This window comes from Heloderma suspectum, chromosome 16 (assembly GCF_057233095.1).
Source record: "Heloderma suspectum isolate Gila_16-S chromosome 16, 16-S_ref, whole genome shotgun sequence".
Lineage (NCBI taxonomy): Eukaryota > Metazoa > Chordata > Lepidosauria > Squamata > Helodermatidae > Heloderma > Heloderma suspectum.
Genome location: NC_139473.1, coordinates 5,963,754 through 5,986,778, shown reverse-complemented (window position 1 = coordinate 5,986,778; position 23,025 = coordinate 5,963,754). Strand labels below are relative to the sequence as shown.

The 23,025-nt window shown below is 42.6% G+C and overlaps 1 protein-coding gene across 2 annotated transcripts in view; it reads right to left on the bottom strand.

Moving 5' to 3' along the window:
• Nucleotides 1–23,025, bottom strand: part of BRIP1 (BRCA1 interacting DNA helicase 1) — a 230,185-nt gene that overhangs the window by 80,506 nt on the left and 126,654 nt on the right. Inside the window, exon 22 of one of the 2 annotated variants that reach the window (XM_084823017.1) lies at nucleotides 18,704–20,911. The exons of the other annotated variant lie outside the window; for it this stretch is intronic. Coding sequence (XP_084679143.1) covers nucleotides 20,887–20,911 — 25 coding nt within the window. The 3' untranslated portion in view covers nucleotides 18,704–20,886. Of the gene's footprint in view, nucleotides 1–18,703; nucleotides 20,912–23,025 lie in introns of those variants that run through there. 2 annotated transcript variants of the gene reach the window in all.

The window sequence follows — 23,025 nt, the reverse complement described above, 5'->3', positions numbered from 1 at the left end:
TGACCAAGTGTGTGACTGCTGAAAAAAAGGCAAATACCCGAGAGACCGCCTTCTCCCTTACCAGCCTGCCCAGTCACTGAGGTCATCAGACGCATGCTTCTGGTGGTCCACATGGACCTATGGCCTGTTTGGAGTTCACCTGAAAAACAGCCTTCAGTGTGGTAGACCCCTTTCTATGGGACCCTGGAGGTCAGGCAGGCTCCAACACTGTGTTGTTTCAGCACCTCCTGAAAACAGCTCTATTCCAGGAAGCCTTCCCTGACTGACCGCCACGTTTTTTATTGGCATTCTGTTTTTTTTAAAAAAATATATGGTTTTTTATTCTTTTTATCTTTTTATCAATTTATCTCATATTGTTCACCGCTCCAGATTCTGTTTAGATGTGGAGTGGTATATAAATGTTGTAAATAAATAAATAAAAATCCCATGTTAGGCATAATTAGGAAAGAAATTGAAAATAAAACCACCAAGATCATACTCCCCTTATACAAATCTATGGGGCAACCACACTTAGAATACTTGTGTCCAGCTCTGTTCACCGCACCTAAAAAAGGATATTGTAGAGTTGGAAAAAGTGCAGAAAACAGCAACTAAAATGATCAAGGGGCTGAAGCAACTCCCGAATGCAGAAAGATTACATCATCTGAGATTGTTTAAGTTAGAGAAAAGGCGAGTGAAGGGACGCATGTATACAGATATGTACAAAATTATGCATGGTGTGGAGGAAGTGGATAGGGAGACATTTTTCTCCCTTTCTCATAGTACTAGAACTCGGGGTCAACCCATGAAGCTGACTGATGGGAGATTCGGGACAGATAAAAGGAACGACTTCTCAGCACAGAGCAGAGTTAAACTATGGAATTAGCTACCATGAGATGTAGTGATGGCCACCAACTGGGATGGCTTTAAAAGGGATTGGACAAATTCATGGAGTAGGATATCAGTGGTCTGATGGCTATATACCACCTCCAGTATCAAGGCAGCATGCCTATGTACACCAATTGCTGGGGAACACAAGGGGGAGGGTGCTGTTGCACTCATGTCGTGCTTGTGGAATTTCCCCAGGCAACTGGTTGGCCACTGTGTGAACAGAATGCTGGATAGACCTTTGGTCTGGTCCAGCATGGCTCTGCTTACATATCAACATGCACATAGGCCTGGGAATCCCTGGGGTTTCTCTTACCAGTGCTAGTAAGGAAATCCCTTCCTTACCTCTGATCTCTCCTCAAAGATGGAAGAACAATGTTTGTGAACCGCCCAGAGAGCTTTGGCTATTGGGTGGTATAGAAATGAAATAAATAAATAAAGATAAGAGTTCCCCTCATTAACACTAGCAAGGAAATCCCTTGGGTTTCCCATGCTAGTGCTAGCAAGGGAGTCCCTTCCTTATTTCCAGTCTCCAACACTAGAATCCCAGTGGTCCACCCAAGTGTTATAAATCTACAAAGCAAGAGAGCATCCTCAGATCTCTTAACAGTTAAGACATAGTTAATTGTGCCAAATGGTCCTTAGCAGGCACTCTTATTCCTTTGGGGAGAGACTTTAGCTCAGTGGCAAAACTTTGCATGCAGGAGGCCCCAGATTCAACCCCTGGCATGTCCAGTTAAAAAGATCATGCAGCAGGTGATAGGAAAGGGCCCTCCTTGCCTGAGACCCTGGAGAGCCATTGCTACCAGTCAGCATAGACAATAATGGGCTAGTTCAGCCTTCCCCAACCTGGTGCAACTCTCAGCATTCCTGACCACTGACCATAGTGGCTGAGCCTGACGGGAGTTGAAGTTGAAAACATCTGGAAATCATCAGGTCAGGGAAGACTGGGCTAGATGGATAAACAGTCTGAGCTGGTGTAGCTTCCTCTTTTCCTATAAGACGTGCCTTGCCGGATCAGACAAAGAATTTCAGTAACCAGAAGACACTCAGGGGTCCACCAGAAATTGGCCAGCGGTCCAACAGCAGACTGCCAAATCTTCTATTTTGCCTTTAGGGCAGACTGGAAGCATAAGGCTGCCCTATACTGTGTCAGACAATTGCTCCGCCTAGCCCAGCATTGTCTCCTCTGACTGGGAATGGCTTCCCAGGGTCTCAGGAAAACAGAGGTCTTTCCCTCTCACTGGCCACCTGCCCATTTGACTGGAGATTCCAGGGTCTGCATTTGGGACCTTCTCCATGCAAAGCAGTGGCTCTGAGATTTGGCTCTTTTTTCAAATGATATTTCAGATCATGAAGTACGGAAGGGATCACAGAGATTCTAGTAGGCTTTTGTCTCGATCCCATGCAACTGTGCAGGCGGACCACAATAGGACTCACCTTCAATTCAACAAAGGGAAGTGTTTGGTTCAAAGCCATACATTCTTGTCGCCTTCCAATGTTTAGTAGCGCTTCAAAAGTATGGCAAAAGATTCTTGAATACACACCATACCTACAGATCAGTACCTAGGCCTTTAAAAGGTTGGAACTGTGTGGAAGTGTCCTGGTTGATAAGGGTTTTTTCCTTGGGAGGGAATCAGACAAGGGAAAAGCAGCCAGTGGCAGGTGTGAGGGGAGAGCAGAGGCCAGTGAATACAATCACCAACCAGACATTAGGATTTTTGACAAGTGTCATTAAACCCCGCCAAAATAAAGCTGTTGCCTTAATGCTCCATGTAGGGGAATTCAGAGGAAATGTGGAGTTCATCAGTGCTAAATATTTATATTCTGCAGGAGTACAAGAAAACTGGTTAGGGAAGAGATGAGGAAACATCCTCTCAATGACTTACGGAACATTCTTCCTAAGTAAAGGGGACGTCACACAGCAATTGGTTGATACTCCCACCCCCAGGCCAATGCACAGTATTATTTTTAAAACTTAAGCAGTCCTGACAGTCCCCAGGCAGGCACTCCTGTGGAAAAAAGGGTCATGTGAACCCTGAATATGGACTGGCAGCAATTCCTGTAACCATGGTGGAAGAAAAGGGGCAGAAATTGCTGCTTGCTGTCTCTCTGATGTATTCACATTTCTCTCTTTCACGGTGGATGGCAACAAGTACAGTTTTGGGGAACAGAATACATATGAAGCCATGCTCCTGAAGGGGAAATTAAATTATTTAACTTGATATTCTCTAAGATAGACATGTCAAAGGGAGATTCCAGCATGGAATTGCTGAATTAGAACTCATCAATACGTTTGATTCTATCTGTTTGAATAGAGGGTGCTTTCAGATGAGGCTTTTAATTTGCAATCGCCCTGCTTCAAACATGGAATTTTACAGGAGGTCTAGATAGCATGGTCTTCCATTTGTAACCCCCTGTTCTTCCCATGGCTTCTTCAATCTTTTTGCTTACCACCACAAAATCCGTTAATGAGGAAAAGACGGAATAGTTGCACAATGCCTTTGGATAGGTAGTGCTAGGAGCCATCTAATCTGGAAGCACCAAGAGACAATGGTTTCCTGTCCCCCTTGAAGTGTGAATTAACTGAGCGATGCTAGAATGATTATCACCAATTACTGCTGTTGTGAATTGTCACAGACCACTTTTTGCCTTTTCTTCCTAGGCAGGTCTAGGTCTGGTTAGGACCTGGGTAGGAGACACCTTGAAACCCCTAACAGAAGAAAGGCAGAATATAAATGCACTAATAAATAAATCTGACCCCCACCGTTCATATTTTTTGTCTTTACACATCTGCCAACGGGTATTAATTCATGCATATCATGAAGTGGACTCTAGTCCACGAAAGTGTATGCCATAATAAAACTGTTTATTTATAAAACACACACACCGTTTTCCATAAAGTTTCAAAGTGGTGAACGTACAGTATTGCACCATCAAAACAATAAAATGTAACAAGACAACACAATACTATTATTTATATTATTATGGTGCCACAAGTCTCTGTTGTTTTTAGTTTCATTTGGAGAGGGCTGAGCACAGGCATATCCCTCTCCACTGAAATAAGTGGAATTTAAAATTATTGGGTTGGAGTCAATGGTTCCCTTCCTTCAGCAGAAGGGGCTTCCTCTGATGGAAGAAGACTATCAGCGGAAGAAAGCCTTTGGATCCAACCTGCTGTTATTTATGTATTTATTACATTTATAACCCGCTGTTCTTCCTCCTTAAGGAACTCAAGGCGGCGTACATAATCCCCCCCCTCTCCATTTTATCTTCACAACAACAACCCTGTGAGGTAGGTTAGCCTGAGAGTCAGTGACAGGCTCAAAGCCACCCAGTGAGCTTCCATGGCCAAGTGGGGACTAGAACCCGGATTGCCCAAGACCCAGTCCAACACTCTAACCACTACACCACCAATGTTACTGACAATTTCATTCCAACCTTCCTCAAAGGAGCTCAGGTTGGTGTTAATAGGAAACAAAATCCTAACCAGTGCATGTACCAGGTTATTCTGATTGATACGTGAAATCATTGTATGAGGTAGGTTAGGGTAAGAGATAGTGACTGGCCTAGATCACCCAGCGAACTTCACAGCTGAGTGGGGGATCTGAACACAGGTCTCCTTGGTCTGAGTCCAACACTTTACCCATTACAGCACACAGACTAGAAAAGTTCTTAACCTTGGCTGGATTACATCCGAAGTTCAAAAATTTAAAAAGGAAGGGATCTCCATGCAACCTTTCACTTTCTGCCGATAAAAGAGTCTTGGGACTATGCTAGTTTATTACAGACTGTCTAATGATTTCCAAATGGTCTTGTCTAGATTGCAGGAAGATAGAATTTCTGTTGCAGAAAGGACATCCGACCAAAAAAGAAATTTAATATAAGCTGCGCTTGGCAATGTTTCCCCCTCTGAAGTCTAAAGCGCAAGTTGATGTTTTGGAAGCCACAACAGAAATACTTCATCTCTGTCTACTCTACACATTGGCCTGTTTGTTCAAAATTAAAAACAAGAAGAACAACACAAAATAACATTTCCCATGAGTGTGACCTGAGGTTTACAATTGAGGCCAGCTTAAAGGAACATTTTTCACTAGTACTTAAAACAATAACCAGGGCCAGTTCCAAGTTTGAGGGCCTCTGATGGACCCATAGTTACATCAGTGAGTGTGGCAGGTTTACCTGGTGGCAGTGGCAGCAACAGCAAACCCCTCATGAACGCCCGGCGGCTGGGTCTGGAAGCAACCATTTTAATTGCCCCAAATATAGAATCACTCTGGAATGTTAGGAAATTAAAATGGTGGCTCCCAGTCCCAGCCACTGATTGGGGCAACTGGATTAACAATGGTAGGCCATGGCATGCATCAGTGGTGGGCATAGTAGCTGCCCAAAGGTGCCACGTGTCAATGCAGGACCTGCTGGTGGGCTACCTTTAAAGCCCTAAATAGCATGGGAGGACCTTATCCTTCCCCTGAAAGCCCATTGCCCTGTCAAGAGCAACACTCCAAGCTGCTTCTCAGCCTGTGCGTGTGTGTAGATATGGGTCCTTAAGAACATAGGTTAAAAGTAGTGATGGCCACTGACTTTAACAGTTTTAAAAGGGGATTAGACAAATTAATTCCAAGATATTTATGAATCATTTTCATTAAAGAAATGTCTAAGCGATGTACAAATAGAAGTCTTCCTACAGAAGACAATGACCTTCCTGGGAATGTCTGCTGGAAAAGGGACATTTTCAGTACATGCCACAAACCCAGAAGGGTTGGTGACTGCCTAATTTGTAGTGGTAGGGAGTTCCAGAGAGTCCATGGAGGATAAGGCTATCAATGGCTACTAGTTATGATGGCCATATCCTACCTACAGCGTGTTGCTGGGGAACATGAGAGGGATGGTGCTAAAATCGTGCTCATACCCGGCTTGTGGCCACCCCAGAGACAGCTGATTGGATGAGATAGGCCTTTGGTGCATGGCTCTTCTTACATTCTTAAGTTATTTGTTCATTGAGTGCAGTATTGTCCACTCTGACTGGGAGCAAGGGCTCTCTGGGGTGTCTGGCAGAGAAAGGTCTCTTTCCACCATGTTACTTGATCCTTTCTTAAACTGGAGATGTCGGGGATTGAACCTGGATCTTCTGCATGCAAGGCAGGGGCTCTATCAGTGAAAGACGGCCCCTCCCCTTTCCTTATCCCTCCAGGGAAGAAAAGGAGCTTGGGGTGAGCCATTTTGAGCAGACAACCCAATCACTGTGGGATACATTCCCTATGGAAGCCCACTGAGGCTTATTCCCCACTAATTTTTCAGATGCTGCAGAAAATTTACCTATTATAGCATTTCCTGCCTAAGCTGGGATTGATTGATTTTATTACATTTCTAATCCACCCAATAAGAAATGTTCTCTTGGCGGATAGTTTGAGCCATTCTGTATTTTTTGTTGTTTGCAATGACTGCTTGCTTTTAAAATGTTGGTTGTACTTTTTAGTGTATGCTCAGTGTTTTTTTTTTTTTTAAATGTGTAAGCCGTCTTAAGAAGAACCCTTTGGGGTAACAGGCAGGATAGACAGTTGAAGACCAGAAACTTCAGTTCATTCAGAATACGGCTGCAAGACTGCTAACTGGGACTGGGCAATAGGAGCATTTCATGCCGGTAATTCATCATCTTCACTGGCTCCCAATTTGTTTCCGGGCCCAATTCAAGGGGCTGGTTTTGATCTTTAAGGCCCTTCCTGGCTTATGACCAGGGTACCTGAAAGACCATTTCTCTCCACATCTACTTGCCTGGACTTTGAAATCTTCCTCTGAGGGCCTTCTCTGATTCTCCCATCAAGTGTGGTGCAGCAGTTGGAGATGGGAGAGAGCCACTTCCAATAGTCACACCCCTGGCTAGGTAATGCCCTCCCCAGAGAGAATCACCTGGCACCTATTTTGCTGTTATTTCACTACTAGGTGAAGAGCTTTGTATTTTCCCTGGCCTTTTTATCTTTCTTAGCTGTGAACTATTTTTCCTCCTTATGATTTTTTTCTTAATTTGCTGTATTATATTTTATTGTTTGTATCATTCTGTTTTTAATTGTTTTATGTCCTGTTTTCTGAGCCGCCCTGAGAACTCTACTGTAGGGCGGCCTATAAGTAACATCAGTAAATAAATATAATACAACAGTGAAGGTTACCCCCACACCCACACGAGAATGCCATTGAAATCACACCCACAACAGCCAAGATATTTCCCATCATGATAACAAAGAGGGGTCTGTTAATGCTGCAATCGAGGAGTCAGTGGCAGCTGTGCCCTGGACTGCGTCATAATCAGTATAAAATACCGACTAACAACAATGGCTGCTCATCAGAATATAGAACAATTAGAATGCTGCATTTCTAATCTTGGCATCTGCTACTGAACCCTTTTTAAGCAGAACGTGATAATAAAAAAGAAAGAATCCATCAGAAGCTGTGTTTGCTCTAATTCAAACAATTCACAACTGCACCCAAAGATTACTTTAATTGCAGGGAGGGACAAGTGATTTGTTGAGTTTTGTCAGATGGAAAGAACCATACAATCTGTAAAAAATACATGCACACAAGCTTCTCCCCCATCACAGCACGCTTCATAAGCCATACTGTGTATCAAAAGGCTCAATTAGAAATGAGGAGCTGGAACATCAACAGCCAGCCAGATGCTGCATGAGACTTTGGAAATAAAACATTTTTAATAAAGATGTACAATAGCAGAAGTTTGCTGTTTTAGTGCTGGACATCTTTTTGTTTGCTTGTAGAGGGGGGAGAAATGCGTAAGTAGAATTTGCGGAGAAGCAAAATTTGAAATAAGGTTCGAGAGCTCTCAAGTACAGAGGCATTTATGTTAATGAGGCTTTGTTATTTTGATGTTTATAGTGTCTCCTAGAGATAAAGACATTAAAAATGTTCAGAAAAGGTAGCTGAAGTTTAAAACACATTTGGAGGAGTCCAGCAAAGTCCTAACAACCTAACAATCAACAGTTTTCAGTAAGCATCTATGCACTTGCAAGGGAAAATTTCAATTTAAAAATTAAACATATATGGGATGTAATATTTAGCTGTAAAAGTACAAAGGTCAACATGGTAAAGTGAAGCTGCCTTGTGATATATAGCACTGTGATACATATGTGAGCAAAGAAATTTTAGTTGAGTAATTGCATTACTAAATTAATGGATGGATCTGCCTAGAAAAACAATAGTTCTAAAGAGAAACTATTGTGATACCTGTGTCACATCATTGTAGAAGAGGCATTCTCCATTGTCCCTCTGATGGGATAGAATGCCTCTTCTAAAGTGATGCTTGCCAGTGTAGTTTTGTGTTACAAATAACAAAACTTGGAAGAGCCTGCTGCCTTAGTGATCAAACTGTTTTTCATCAATTAAGGGCACAATCCTATGCATGTTTAAATAGAAAAAAGTCCTACAACTCCCATGCTGGCTGGGAAAATGCTGGGAGTTGAAGACTATTTTCTGTCTAAACATGCATAGGATTGCGCCCTAATTGAACCAGTCAAACCAAATGCTGCAGCTATATATAGCCATACAAATGGAAATGTTGCAGTGTGGAGTGAGTGCTCCTGCTTAGGATGCCAGCCAGCTAACGAGCCGTGTCTTCTTCCAAATTACTCCATTCCATTTCCCCATTTTCCTGTCATTGTCCCCACCCCCCACCCCCCAGACACCATGCTGGGCTGCTTTGGATCCCACCTTATTTTTCTCTAAACTTCTTTTGTGTTTCTGCAAACTTTGTAGGTCCACCCAAACCGCCTGATAACTTTCTCCTGTTCTGCACCCTTGCTTACACCCAGACAAGTGGATTCTGGATTGCAGCCTTCATCTGGTTTACTGGCTGATTGTAATTTTCTGCTTTTTATTATTCCTGCACATGGTTTTTATTTTTCTTCTTCTGTAAGTCACCCTGAATATTCTATCGTAAGATGGGATCTAAGGTTTGAAAATAAATAACGTAAATACATCTTTCCCCCAAAGAAGAAATTAATCATAATTGCTGTGGGAGGAACAAGCATTGCTACTGGTTGATAAGCTAAAGACATATATTTATGGCATGGTGGCATGGCTACATGCTCCTCTTGATGACCAGGAGTAAATGCACACTGGGTCAGGGAGAACAGGGAGATGCCAGTGAGGGGCAGTGGCAGCCCTGGCCTTTGGCTCCAACCCCAGAGAAGATGTCAGTGCTATGGAGTTTGGGCCAATGAAGAACCTATGAGAAATGTAGCAAATGCTGGAGGCTCCGCCATCTGTAATAGGGTAAGGAAGATTTGTAGGACGTAATTTTACCCTGGGCACAGCTACATGATGGAGGACAGCTGGATGATAGACACCAGACAACCTGACCTCTGTGGCCAAGGATGAGGGAACTGCTTCTAACTAGGTAAAGGTTTTGGTGCCTGGGGGCAATTGACAGATCAGAACTGTGCCCTCCAAAATCAAGCAGTGGGTGCGGTAGAGGATGGGACAGACATCACCCTTAAATAAGTGGAGAACAGAGGCATGACCCCAGACATAAGGAGGACTTCCAATTATGCTAAGGCAGCCATCCCCAATCTGTTGCCTTCCAGATGTTTTGGACTACAACTCCCAAAATTCTTGAGAATCAACCATGTTGGTTGGGGCTGATGGGAGTTAAAGTCTGAAAGATCTGGAGGGCACCAGGCCCGGGAAGACTGTGCTAAGGAGATGAGAAGCTATGAAATCTGTCTCTCCCTCTCTCAATAGCTATATATAAAAGAAACAGTGGAGGTCCACAGACATGCTGCTTTGAGCACCATTTTTGGTGGAAAAGCAGGATACAAACAAACAAACAAACAAACAAGCCAGCCAGCCAGCCAGCCATAAATCCAGTGGATGTCTTTTCAATGCCAGGCAAAGACCTTTTCACAGTTTCCCAATCTTTTTCAATTGGAAGAATAAAGTTTTGATGCTGCTTTTAACTTCTGTCTTACCATTTGTGTTGTTTAATATGGATATTTACATTGGATAAAAGGAAGGGCTGTAGCTCAGTGACAGCACACCTGATAGTCCCAGGATCGATCCCCAGCTTTGACAGCTAGGGCCAGAAAAGACTCCTCCCTGAAATTCTGGACAGCTGCTTCCAGACAAGGGGCGGTATCCAATGGTGTCATTCCGCAAACTCAAATAGCGTTAGTGGAGCTCCACTGAATCTTTCTGTTGGGCAAGTGGCTGCTCATTACGCTTGTGCAACCAGCCGTGCAAGCAGTGACACAACCGGTTGCACAAAAGTTACATGCAAATGGTTGCACAAGAGTTGCAAGACATCGTCTTGTGCAACCGACTTAACTATCATTGGATTCTTCTCTTAACACATAGTTCAGAACCTAGTTTCTGCTAGCACATCATCATTTGCGCTAATGGAATGACACAGTTGGATACTGCTCAAGGCTTTACGGACAGAATATACCTCAGTGATAGAGTGCATGTTTTACATGCAGAAGGGCCCAGGTTCAGTCCCAAGCATCTTCAGGTAGGGCTGGGAAAGACCCCTTTCTGAAACCCTAGAGAGCTGCTGACAGGGAGTATAGAAAATACTGAGCTAGACAGACCAATGGTCTGACCCTGTATAAGGCAGCTTCCCATGTTCCTATTATATTGTAAAGCACCACAAAAAATGACATGATATTCAGTTTCCTGGCTCCCCAATGCTACTTCTACATTATATTGCCATCTGCCAGCCTGAAGTAAAGTTGATCTGACTGAATGGAGCTAGATGGGACCAATACCTGGCAGATCTGAATTTATCCTAGAAAAATGGACAATATTGCTTTCAATTGTACGTCTGTGACAGGCATCAAACATTCTAAAGAAGCACACCAACCGATCATTAACTTTGGGTTTGTAACGTCTGGCGGGTTACTTTCACATTTCCCCCTCTGGTCACATGTGGTAGCGGTCTGACTGGGGAGAGACGTGAAAGTTTGCCTTGGGCCAAAGTCATTAGCCATTCTCAGTTGCGATGATCATGGTCAACTTCAGAACTTTTTGTATTCTAATACCAATTCAGGTCCCCTTCATGGATCACTGCCTTGTTGTGGCGAAGGGGCTTGCGTAACTCAGTGAAGCCATAAGCTATGCTGTGCAGGGCCACCCAAGATGACAGGTCATGGCAGAGAGTTCTGACAAAATGTGGTCCACTGGAGAAGGAAATGGCAACCCACTCCAGTATTCTTGCCAAGAAAACCCCATGGAACGTATCACAAGGCTAAAAGAGATGACGCCGGAAGATGAGCCCCTCAGGTCGGAAGGTGTCCAATATGCTACTGGGGAAGAGCAGAGGGTATTTCCAAGTAATGCCAGAAAGAGTGAAGTGGCTGGGCCAAAGCCGAAAGGACACTCAGCTGTGGATGTGTCTGGTGGTGAAAAAAAAAGTCCGATGCTGTGAAGAACAATATTGTTTAGGAACCTGGAATGTCAGATCAATGAATCAAGGTAAGCTGGAGGTGGTCAAACATGAGATGGCAAGATTGAACATCGACATCTTGGGAATCAGCGAACTAAAATGGACAAGCATGGGCGAATTTAATTCAGGTGACCATCATATCTACTACTGTGGGCAAGAATCCCTTAGAAGAAATGGAGTAGCACTCATAGTCAATAAAAGGGTGAGAAAAGCAATACTGGGGTACAGTCTCAAAAACGATAGAATGATCTCAGTACGAATCCAAGGCAAACCATTCAACATCACAGTAATTCAAGTCTATGCCCCAACCACTGAGGCCGAAGAAGCTGAGGTTGATCGGTTCTATGAAGACCTACAACACCTTCTAGAACTAACACCAAAAAAAGATGTCCTCTTCATCATAGGGGATTGGAATGCCAAAGTAGGAAGTCAAGAAATCACTGGGATAACAGGCAGGCATGGCCTTGGTGCACAAAATGAAGCAGGACAAAGGCTAATAGAGTTTTGCCAAGAGAACACGCTGATCATAGCAAACACTCTTTTCCAACAGCACAAGAGGCGACTCTACACATGGACATCACCAGATGGTCAATATCGAAATCAGATGGATTATGTCCTTTGCAGCCAAAGATGGAGAAGCTCTATACAGTCAGTAAAAACAAGACCTGGAGCTGACTGTGGCTCAGATCATGAGCTGCTTCTTGCAAAATTTCAACTTAAATTGAAGAATGTCGGGAAAACCACTAAACCATACAGGTATGACCTAAATCATATCCCTTATGAATACACAGTGGAGGTGAGGAACAGATTTCAGGGATTAGACCTGATAGACAGAGTGCCTGAGGAGCTCTGGACGGAGGTCCGTAACATTGTTCAGGAGGCAGCAACTCAATCCATCCCAAAGAAAAAGAAATGCAAGAAAGCCAAGTGGCTGTCTGATGAGGCTTTACAAGTAGCTGACGAAAGAAGGGAAGCGAAAAGCAAGGGAGAAAGGGGAAGATATATCCAACTGAATGCAGATTTCCAGAGAATAGCAAGGAGAAACAAGGCCTTCTTAAATGTACAATGCAAATCCACACAATCAAAGGCTTTAGTGTAGTCAATGAAGCAGAAATAGACGTTTTTCTGGAATTCTCTTGCTTTCTCCATGATCCTGCGAAAGTTGGCGATTTCATCTCTAGTTCCTCTGCCTCTTCGAAACTCAGCTTGTACTTCTGGTAGTTCTCGGTTCGCATACTGCTGAAGCCTAGCTTGTAGGATTTTGAGCATCACCTTGCTGGCATGTGAAATGAGTGCAATTGTGTGGTAGTTTGAACACTCTTTGGCGTTGCCCTTCTTTGGAATTGGAATGTAAACTGACCTTTTCCAGTCTTGCGGCCACTGTTGAGTGTTCCAAATTTGTTGGCATATTGAGTGCAGCACTTTAACAGCATCATCTTTTAGGATTTTAAATAGCTCAGCTGGAAGACTGTCATCTCCGCTAGCTTTGTTGTTACTAATGCTTCCTAAGGCCCACTTGACTTCACTCTCGAGGATGTCTGGCTCAAGTTCAGAGACCGCACTATCATGGCTATCAGGGACATTCAGATCTTTCCTGTATAGTTCTTCTGTGTATTCTTTCCACCTGTTCTTAATCTCATCTGCTTCTGTTAGGTCCCTGCCTTCTTTGTCCTTTATCATGCCCGTCTTTGCACAAAACGTTCCCTTGAGATCTCCAATTTTCCTGAAGAGATCTCTAGTCTTTCCCATTCTGTTGTTTTACGTTCCATGGGGTTTTCTTGGCAAGAATACTGGAGTGGGTTGCCATTTCCTTCTCCAGTGGACCACATTTTGTCAGAACTCTCTGCCATGACCTGTCCGTCTTGGGTGGCCCTGCACGGCATAGCTTATGGCTTCACTGAGTTACGCAAGCCCCTTCGCCACAACAAGACAGTGACCCATGAAGGGGAACAGCAATATTAGCAGATAGCAAAAAAAGTTTTTAGGAAAAAAAACTAAGGGTGGGGGGAACCCTGAAAACAGACCCTGATCATAATTCAGTGGCACAGAATGTTGACTGAGTGGGATGGTAAGCTGACAACTGGGCAGGAGGAATAAATTGAATCGAGTTGCTGAAAACCTGAACTGGAGCACTCCATACTGCAATACTGTCCCTTCTAACAGAGTCCGAGACTGGTACTAGACATTATAGCCAAGAGTGCTGTAACATCACTGTATCTCATCCTGCTCCTGTAAATCTAAATCTAATACATATAGACTATTTCCATTTGCTTTTGAACAATGCGCATGCGCACACTCATGCATGCACTCATAGAATTCTCTCTCTCTCTGTCTCTCAGATATAAAAAAATAATTTCAGCTTGCAACTCGCCTTATGGGCACCTCTCAAAGGTAAAGTGCAGGAAGACAGAGGAGGGATGGAGATATAGGATGTGCTGTCAACAAGAGTTTAGTTAGAAAATAAAACCCAATCCAACTATTTTCATCACATCTATTCAAAAGGGTTGGTCTCCTCCTTGATTTGTCTACTCACAATTTTCTAAACCAGATAATAAAGCTAAATCCACACAAAACCTTAACGGAGCAGGATTTCATTTCTGATGCTGCAAAAACTTCAGCGGCAGCCAAGTCTTATCAGCTATGCTGGTAGACAGATTACAGAAGATGTGCTCTAGGATAAGTATGAAGCACTACCCAGCTTAAACCAATTACACACTTAGGGGCAAAGTTGTCAAACCGCAGATGATTGCCAAATCCATACATTTAATTTTCTTGGCACATTCATGCTTCACGGGGAATTATACTGCCAGTGCCGGCTTTAGAAGGAACAAAGACAGCTGGTTACAATAACACAAACTTTATTTAAAACCATTATGTGAATAAGTGGGGTGTAAAACAATGAAGCTGAGTTTAACACAACTGAATGCTACAAATATTGGGCTGGGGAGGAAACCCAGCTTCAACTAACTATGAGATTCGATTTCTTACTGGAAAGCAACACTTTACCATTGTGTGTGTTTACTTGTTGATTGATATTTCCATTAATTATCTTGACAACTGATTTTTGTCTCCTTTTAAAAGGGGAAGCTGAGTACGAGCTCATCCATTGTACAATAATCCTGATCTGTCCTAATTATGCTTCATGTAACTGGAGGCTCGAAAAATGGAAGGTGAAAAAGAAGCATGCAAGGATAATTTCATTTCTGGGGCTTGCTTCTGCCCTGTTAGAGCTCTGCGACTTTGGAGTGATGCTCTGCTACGTTCTCAAAACATATGACCAAGACCAAGACCAAGACCAAGACCAAGACCAAGACAAAGAAGACGTGCACTGCACAATTTAACCTACACAATTAGCAATTATTTCCTGCACGCTCTCCAATACAAAATCTGTTACAAACATTAATGAGCTAATTCTGGGCTCCTTGCTCTGTGTAATGTGTTTGCATAATAATGAGGCCCAATCTGCTGGAAAGCACATAAAGGACAAATTAATAAAGTTGCCATTTTTTTTAACCTGACAACACTTAATACAGTTTTCATAAGCTGCTCAAGACAAAAGGCAGTCACACCGACACAGCCGATTATACATTCACGTGGCAGATGAAATCTTTATTGAACAGAATGATGAATCTGATTAATGCGTGATAACAAATATACAGTCTTCAGGGGGAAAATATCCTTCCGCAACCACCCCTCATGTCGACTATTAAGGCTTTATTCAGATTGAGGTCAGACTGGTATTCCCATAAGGTGCATTAAGCTCAAAGTTTGCCAAATGTGGCAACATGATGAACAAAACAATATCCTGTTATATAAAACGCGACTGCCTTGACAGGTGACCGTCTAATCAGGGGTGGTAAGAAGCCCTTAAATAAATTTGAGGAGGGGGGTTACAGAAAATAATCTTTCTTGTAAAAATAAATGCGGCTAGCTGAACACAGGGGAAGTGTTACTGGATAATCGGCAGCAGATCTTGAGAAACAAGAATATAGCTGGCGCCAAGTCCTTGGACACGTCTTTATGTTTTCATGACTTTTTCTACATAGTTAACCGATATCTGACTATGACGTACAGTGTTTCCCCAAATGTCTGTTAGCTGAGGGACACTTTTCTCCTGGAACTGAAGGCAAACTTCACTTTTATACCCCAAAATGTTTACTTTTTAGTCTGTGAAAGAGTGAGAATGATGCACCCTCAAAAGAACATAGGAATGCAGGAAGCTGTTTTAGACAAGGTCAGACTAGTTTCCCATCCAGGCCAGTACCTTCTACTCTGACTGGCAGAGGCACCCTAGAATCTCAGCCAGAGCAAGGTCTTTTCAATCACCACTTACCTGATCCTTTTTAAACTGGACATGCCAGGGATCTTCTAAATAGATTTTACCACTGAACTACAGCCACTCCCTGAAGCTTATCACTTCTTCTGCACTACTCATGCTTCTAAGTGCCTCCTGATTGAAGGAGCAGGGACTCATGCAGAGAACCAGGCAGCCTTCTCTGAGAGCAAGTAATTATGTTGTGGTCTAGATCGCGAGTGATTCAGAGATGAGGCAGAAGCACCCAGACTCCAAGCAGAGAATGACTGAAAGGAGGTGAGGACAGAGCAGTGAATCATGCAGAAACACAGTGGGCAGTTTCCTGCATGGGTGGGAGACTTGGGCTCACAGAAACATTTATCAATATCCAGAGAGGAAGCAGTGTTAGTCTGTTGCAACAAAAAGAGTCTTGTGGCCTCTTAAAGACAAACAACTTTATTAGGGCGTAAGCATCTGTGATCTATAGCATACCTTATCAGATGCTCATACTTCATGCATCTGATGAAGTTGACTGTAGCCCATGGAAGCTTATGCCATAATAAAGTTGTTTGTCTTTATGGGGTCACAGGACTCTTGGTCTTTAATTAATTTATAATAGCAAACTGGTAATTCTTCTGCAAGCACTCAGTCTAGAAATTAACGTACTCAGATCATTTTTGTTTGCTTGTTCTGAAAATGCAGTAAGGGGTGCACAACGCCCCCACCCACCCAGGCCTTGAAACCCCCAAGGGTTCCCTGACCCTCTCTGGCAGTCAGGAAAGAATGATCTGTATCAGGATCACTGGTGTGTGTATGTGCATGTGTGACTCTGTGTGTGCGGCCCCCGACCCGCAAGCCAGCATCACTTGCGGCCATCGAGCTGAAAAGGTTGTCTGCCCCCATCTCAGAGTCTCTACTCAGTTTTTACAAAGCTGTTTTACCAGATGTTTATTCATTCAATCCAGCGGGAGCTTTGGCCTGAATGAGAATTAAATTAACCCCGCAGAATATTCGCAGCATCTGTGGCACCCTTAAAACAAAACCACCATAGGTAGCTCACCAAGCAAAGGAGGAGAATAGTCTATCCCAGCTGGCATGGTCTTTCCAGGACCAAGAACCTTGAAAATCTGCAGTCTTCCAAAAGTATGAACTCTGCACTGAGCTGAGGTCCCTCCCAACCTTGTACCAGGTCAGACTATTTGTCCATCAAGCACAGTATCACCTCCTCTGACTGGCAGCAGCTGGGAAAGGTGAAGGCAGGAGTCAGTGCCTAAATGGTGTAGCAAGACCTTGTCGGTCTAGTCAGGGGACGGGGGCATCGTTTTGGCTCTGCTTGAGGCAGCAAAATGTCTTAGATCGGCACTGTCTCCAAGATCTTTCCTGGCCCTGTGCCCCTTGCCTTTTAACTTGCCATTATGTTGCAAACCAAAGCACCAGTAGCAGTAAGAAAACTGATATTTGTTAACCTCGAAATATTTTTTTTTAAATGAAAGAAAAAAACTCGTGTCAACAATGTCTGAAATTCTTTACTATAGCCTTTCCTGTATCTTTCCCCCCCTCATAAACATACAATACCATAGAATTAAAGCTATCCTTCATGCCAAAAACTAGCTGATTTTATTACATACTATTGCAGACGTCTGTCTAAATGTAGTTTTACAAAGAAGGTCAAGTTTCATGTATGAAAATAACCTTGAGGACACACGTTTTTTTCTGTAATATTTTGTCCCCCAATTGCTCAGGTCTCCCACTATGGGAGATATGCTTAAATGTGTTGTCACTTTCCTGTTCCTCTTTAAATGACGTTTTTTAAAAATCTATTTTATTACAGACAATGTGGAACTTCATATGTTTTCATTCATTAAAACTGCTATGCTTGTAAAAGTATGACAACTACTATATAATATACATTTGAAAACAACAGGGTTGCTAGGTGTCAAATTCTGCCAAAACAAGTAACAATGGAAATAAAGTGAGTTCTAACCTGAGAGGTCACTTAAAATGCAACCTTATACATGTCTACTCAGAAGTAGGTCACATTGAGTTCCATGGGGTTAAGTGGGTATAGAAATGACAGTCTAGCCTCAATGTGCCTAGCAATTATTTTCACAGAATATGAAATGTACTAAATATTATGGCTGACAATAAACTACTTACCTTTTCAGGAATCTTTTTTGGTTTTGACCATATTTTGAGACTCGTTGCAAACATAGTTGTGTTTTTGCAAATGTGTTACCCCTGTGCCATTTTCCTTCTTTACATTCACAGCCTTTGGCCTCATCTGTCCACACTACAGTTTAATCCTATTGGCTGTGGTAACTGATGTGATTTTGTCAATGATGTCTTGACCGGATGATGTCAAGATGTCTTGACTTGATATCACAGATGCCTGTAAACAAAATCACCTCAGCCAATCAGGTACAATAGTAATGTGGGCTGGTACTTTTTCCACTGTTTTATTTTTCTGCAGAGAATTTTTGTTTTCATACATTCATTAATAACTATGAACAGATACCAAGTGCAAATAAATGCAAGCTCGGGAGCTTCGAAGTTGTAGATGAGTGGTTGTCAGCATATCATGCACAGTTCTTTGGGTTATTAAAACTTATGAGTGTATCCACAATTTTCACGACCGTTTTTTCTTCAATGTAAACAATGCAAGAGAAGTACATGCCACAGTATTCCACTAAACATTTCTACATACTATAACATTTAAATCACATTAAGTGTGCTTTAATTATAACGCACTATACTTTTTTTTAGCTTCGCTGTTTATAAAATACAAGTAAAAGAAACATGCTGTAATAGATCACTCTCAAGTGCATCAGAAAAAAATTCCGATGCAAATTAACCTAATTTTCCAATTCAACACTTTCCAGAAAACCGGAAAAGAAGACAACATTGGCACTGGGAAGAATCATCAGACAGGACAACAAAAGCATGCCAGACAGCGAACTCTTGGTGAAATGTTTTTTCAGTTATTTGTTTCACTCAATCAAATGTATTGTTTCCAAAGTAAGTATCAAAATTAGAGATGTTTGATGCAACCCTACTAAAGATATGTCAGGAATCCATTTATGTTTTTATTTATTAAATATATTTATAACCCAACCTTCCATTGCACTTGCAGCGCTCAGAGCAACTTCCACAAGCTTAACAAACAGAAAAATCCAACCGCAATGATACAATCAAGAACAAAATAAACAGCACTAAAACTAGAGGCAGGTGCCACAGATAAAACCAGCAGACAGCCACAACATCCCTCACTCCAGAAGGTCAAATGCTTGCCGGAATAAAAGGTCTTAGGTAGGTGGTGAAGAGCATGGATCAGAAGGAATTCCTCAGGCAGGGATTTACACAGTCTAGGCATGATAACATAGAAGACCCAACCAGCCGTCCCCTTGGCCACCATCAGAACATGTAGAACAGCTTCCCCAGCAGATGTTTTGTAAGAAATGGACAGTCTGATATGGGAAGAGATGGTCTCTCATAAATCTATTCAGAGTTTCAAAGGTAATCAGTCACCAGCACCTTGAAGTATGAAAACAACACTCATGGCTGACTGTACAGATCATGATAGGGAAGGAGAATGCTGAAGTACGTAAGGCCTACATTGTTGACGATGGCTGCTTTTGTTTTACAAACAAAAAAGGCTACTTGTTTCTGGCTTTGAATGCACAACATAAATTTGACTTACCCATGACTGGGCACTGTTGGCAAGATCAGTTATTTCAGCCCCTACTGCAGGATACAAAGAAAATGGCTGTACGACATAGTTTTGGCATTGCACGTAGCTGGTAAGAGGATGTTTGTCCATATTCCAGATAGCATTCAAAGATAAGCTTGCATCTGAGCCTTAAAAAACAACAACCGGGGGTGGGGAGCGCACACCAGATTGTGTTTCACAAAAGCCTACCAGATTGTCTTTCACACAGTAGAACAATTTGAGGAAATTGAAGATAATGGAAAGAACACGGTTCCACAAATTAGAGAACGGTGAAGAGGGCTGCCTGCACAGTCACACTACTGTATGTTCTTAAAAAACAAAACAAAACAAAACACCACCTTGGGCAAGATCCAGGTAAGCAATTTGGAGTCTAGATTTATTTCAATGTGAGTAATTTAAGTTCTAAAGAGCCGGTATGGTATAGTAGTTAGAGTACTGGACAAGGAACAGGAAAACTCAGGTTCAAATCTCCATTCAGCCTTGAAGCACATTGGGTGAACTTGGCTCTGTCAGTCTCTCTCAGTCAAGCCTACCTCACAGGAGACTCATCTACGTGGCCTTGGGCGCCTTAGAAGAAAGACATTATAGAAATGTAAAATAATATAAAGGGTGGGATTGTGCCCTTTATTTATGATTTTTTTCTCTGGAAAATGTTATGTCTCAAGAGGCAACTCACAATATAGCTCTTGTGGTGAGGCATTTACCTATGTAGCATACGGGTCTCCAACCTTTTGAGCTGGTGGGCACATTTGGAATTTTGAGAGTGTCATGGGTGCTTTCACACAATGACTGCCATGGGAAGGATTGTCCCGGCTGCCAGGATGAGCATGAGCAGTCACGAAACACTCATTTCTCAGAAGGCTAACTAGTGAGACTAAAAGAAAAGTAATTTGCCCAAGAACCTAATTACCTAATTAAAGCAGAAGTGGACACTGAACTCCAAAAGACAAAAGCATTCTTTTGAACCCAAATAAAGATGGTACTGGAGGGCAGCACTTTGCAACATACCAGCCTCCCAGTTATAATTAATGAATTAATTAACCCTAATAAAATAAAAATCAGGAGGGGCAGGGAGCCTGGTGGGCCCCAAGATGGGTGCCCATGGGCTCCAAGTTGGAGACCCTAGATCTTCATCTGCAGATAAAGGTAAGATCCAAAGAACCAAACAATTATTTCTATGCACTTTAGGTCTGCATTTCTTGGACAGCATCCCCACCAAGTCCCATGGCAACCACTTGAAAAGAGCTTCAAAAAACGTGTATGAAAATCCCCCAGGGCCTTGGACATGCATAGAGTTTTGGGATCTCAGCCAAGGTTTGTGTTTGGGAAATATCCACAGGGGTTCTTTTACCTTCTGATTTCACTGTTGGCTGATAAACTGTCAAAATTTCCTTTAGATGTGCAAGACATGCCTTATCTGTAATGTTCATCACTCCATCATCATCTTCTGCAAACACAGACAATTCACAGGTGCATCCCTTAAAAGATTCAGCAGGCCCAGTGTCTGCCATTGGGAAGAGCTTCTGTGCAATTTTCATTTCTGCACTACTAGAGGAAGATTTTTCTAATACTTCTGGAATTACAAAGTCAGAATGTATGTAATTAGAATCAAAGGAGTGGGGGGGGGCATTTAGGCCATTGAGCCCAACCCCCTGCTCATTGCAGGAATCCAGTTTAAAGCATCCCTGATTGATGGCTGCCCAGTTTCTGCTTGGATACCTCCAGCTACAGAGAGCCCACTACCTCTCTAGGCAGTTGCTCTAACCATTAGGAAGTTTTTCTTGTTGTTCAACCAAAACCAGCCTTGGTGTAACTTAAGCCCATTATTTCATGTCGTACAGTCTTGGATGACTGAGAACAGGTTGCGGCCTTCTTCTGTGTGACAACCCTTTAAGTACCTGAAAACGACTATCATATCCCACCCTCAGTCTTCTCTTCTCAAGGCTAAACAGTTCCTTTAACCTTTCCTCATAGAACTTAGTTTCTAGTCTCCTGATCAGCTTTGTTGCCCTTCTCTGAACTCGTTACAATTTATCTGAATCCTTCTTGAAGGGTAGTGTCCAGAACAAGACACAGTATTCAAGGGGAGGTCTGCCCAGAGTAGACTAGAGTGGAACTATCACTTTTCATGATTTTGAAACTGTGCTTCTATTGATGCAAGCTAGAACTGCATTTGCCATTTTTTGCAGCCATGTCACACTGCTGATTCATATTCAGCTTGTGACTGATCAATTTGGAAACACTGTATGCATTTTTACAAGATTCAGAGCTGAAACTAAGCATTGGGGCAACCTGGAGGTGTACTTCCCTATGTGAATCTGTGCCACCTCTTCTTTCCTCTTGCCTTCTTAGTACCATTAATCGAATGAACTGCACAACTATTTCTGTGGGTCCAAGTAGGCTTTGGGTTTGAGTTTATTTTTAAACAGCAGCCCTTGATACCTATATGGCTTTTGAAATACTAGGGGGGCAGGGAGGTCTTTGGAAAGCTGTTTGCGATATAGCACATGGTGTGCCCACAAGGTACGTCCAAGCCCTTGGGAGTGCCCATCAAGAGCAGGTAGCGCACTGTGACACACTAAAAGGCGATCATTTGTAAGATCTTCCTGGGTACTTTAGGCAGCATTTCTCAGCTCCGCAGGAAATACAACACAGCACTGCCTTCATCATCATGAAAGAGTAACAGAGATATAAACTAGCATATCAAAGGCTAAAGTGTCTGAACACACTGTAATAATTATTTTAAGAGAGAACCTATTGCTCCCTCATCACTTAATGTGCTAACGACAATCACAGTTTCAAACAAAAATAAATTAGTCATTGTTCCAAAAGCACAAGCCCCATTGGATCAATATTTTATTGCCTGGAAACTTGCATTCAATGGTAATAAAAAATATGTATCATATTAAAATAAATGGCTTGCTTAGCATGCATGCATTATACAGGAGGCACATTATGTGCCCATCCATTCACTGTTTTAATGAGGTTTGATGAGCAGAAGAGATGCAGATCTTGAACTATTAAAATCCATTGGAACTTGGCCTGTTATGATTATCAGAAGCCTGGAGCTAAAGGAATGCTTGGTAATTTCAAAGCAATATGCAGACTTCCCTTTCTTTATCTCTGTAGCTCCTGGTTTCGTATACCGAACGTCCCTTCCCATTCTTTACCTCTGTAACTCCTGATCCCATATACCGATCTTCTCTTCCCATTCTCTTGCCCAGCTTTTCTTAGGAACCTAGGAAGCTGCCTTATACTGAGTCAGAGCTCTGGTCCATCTAGCCAAGCATTGTGGACACTGGCTGGCAGATCTCCAGGAGTTTTTCCAGCCCTACCTGGAGATGCTTGTAACTTTCTACCACTGAGCCATGACCCTGCACAGCCCTCCTTCTCTTAGGCTGAAAATAGATGTTTGACATGCAAGTGGGTGCTGCAAAGAAGGGCTGCCCCTCTCCTCCTTTTTATGAGTCCAAAGTGCTAGTCATTTACTGTTGGTAAGATGAGATATTTGGGGGCCAGCCCACCCATTTACTTAATGGAGCACTGGTTCAATGCGCCAACTCTTTAGGAAATGCTGCTCAGGGCTGGTAACAGCACTTCCAATAAACACAGGAGAAAACCAAATGTATGAATGCAAATATAAAATTCTGCATGTGAAAATAAATTACCACTGCCTCAAATTTCAAC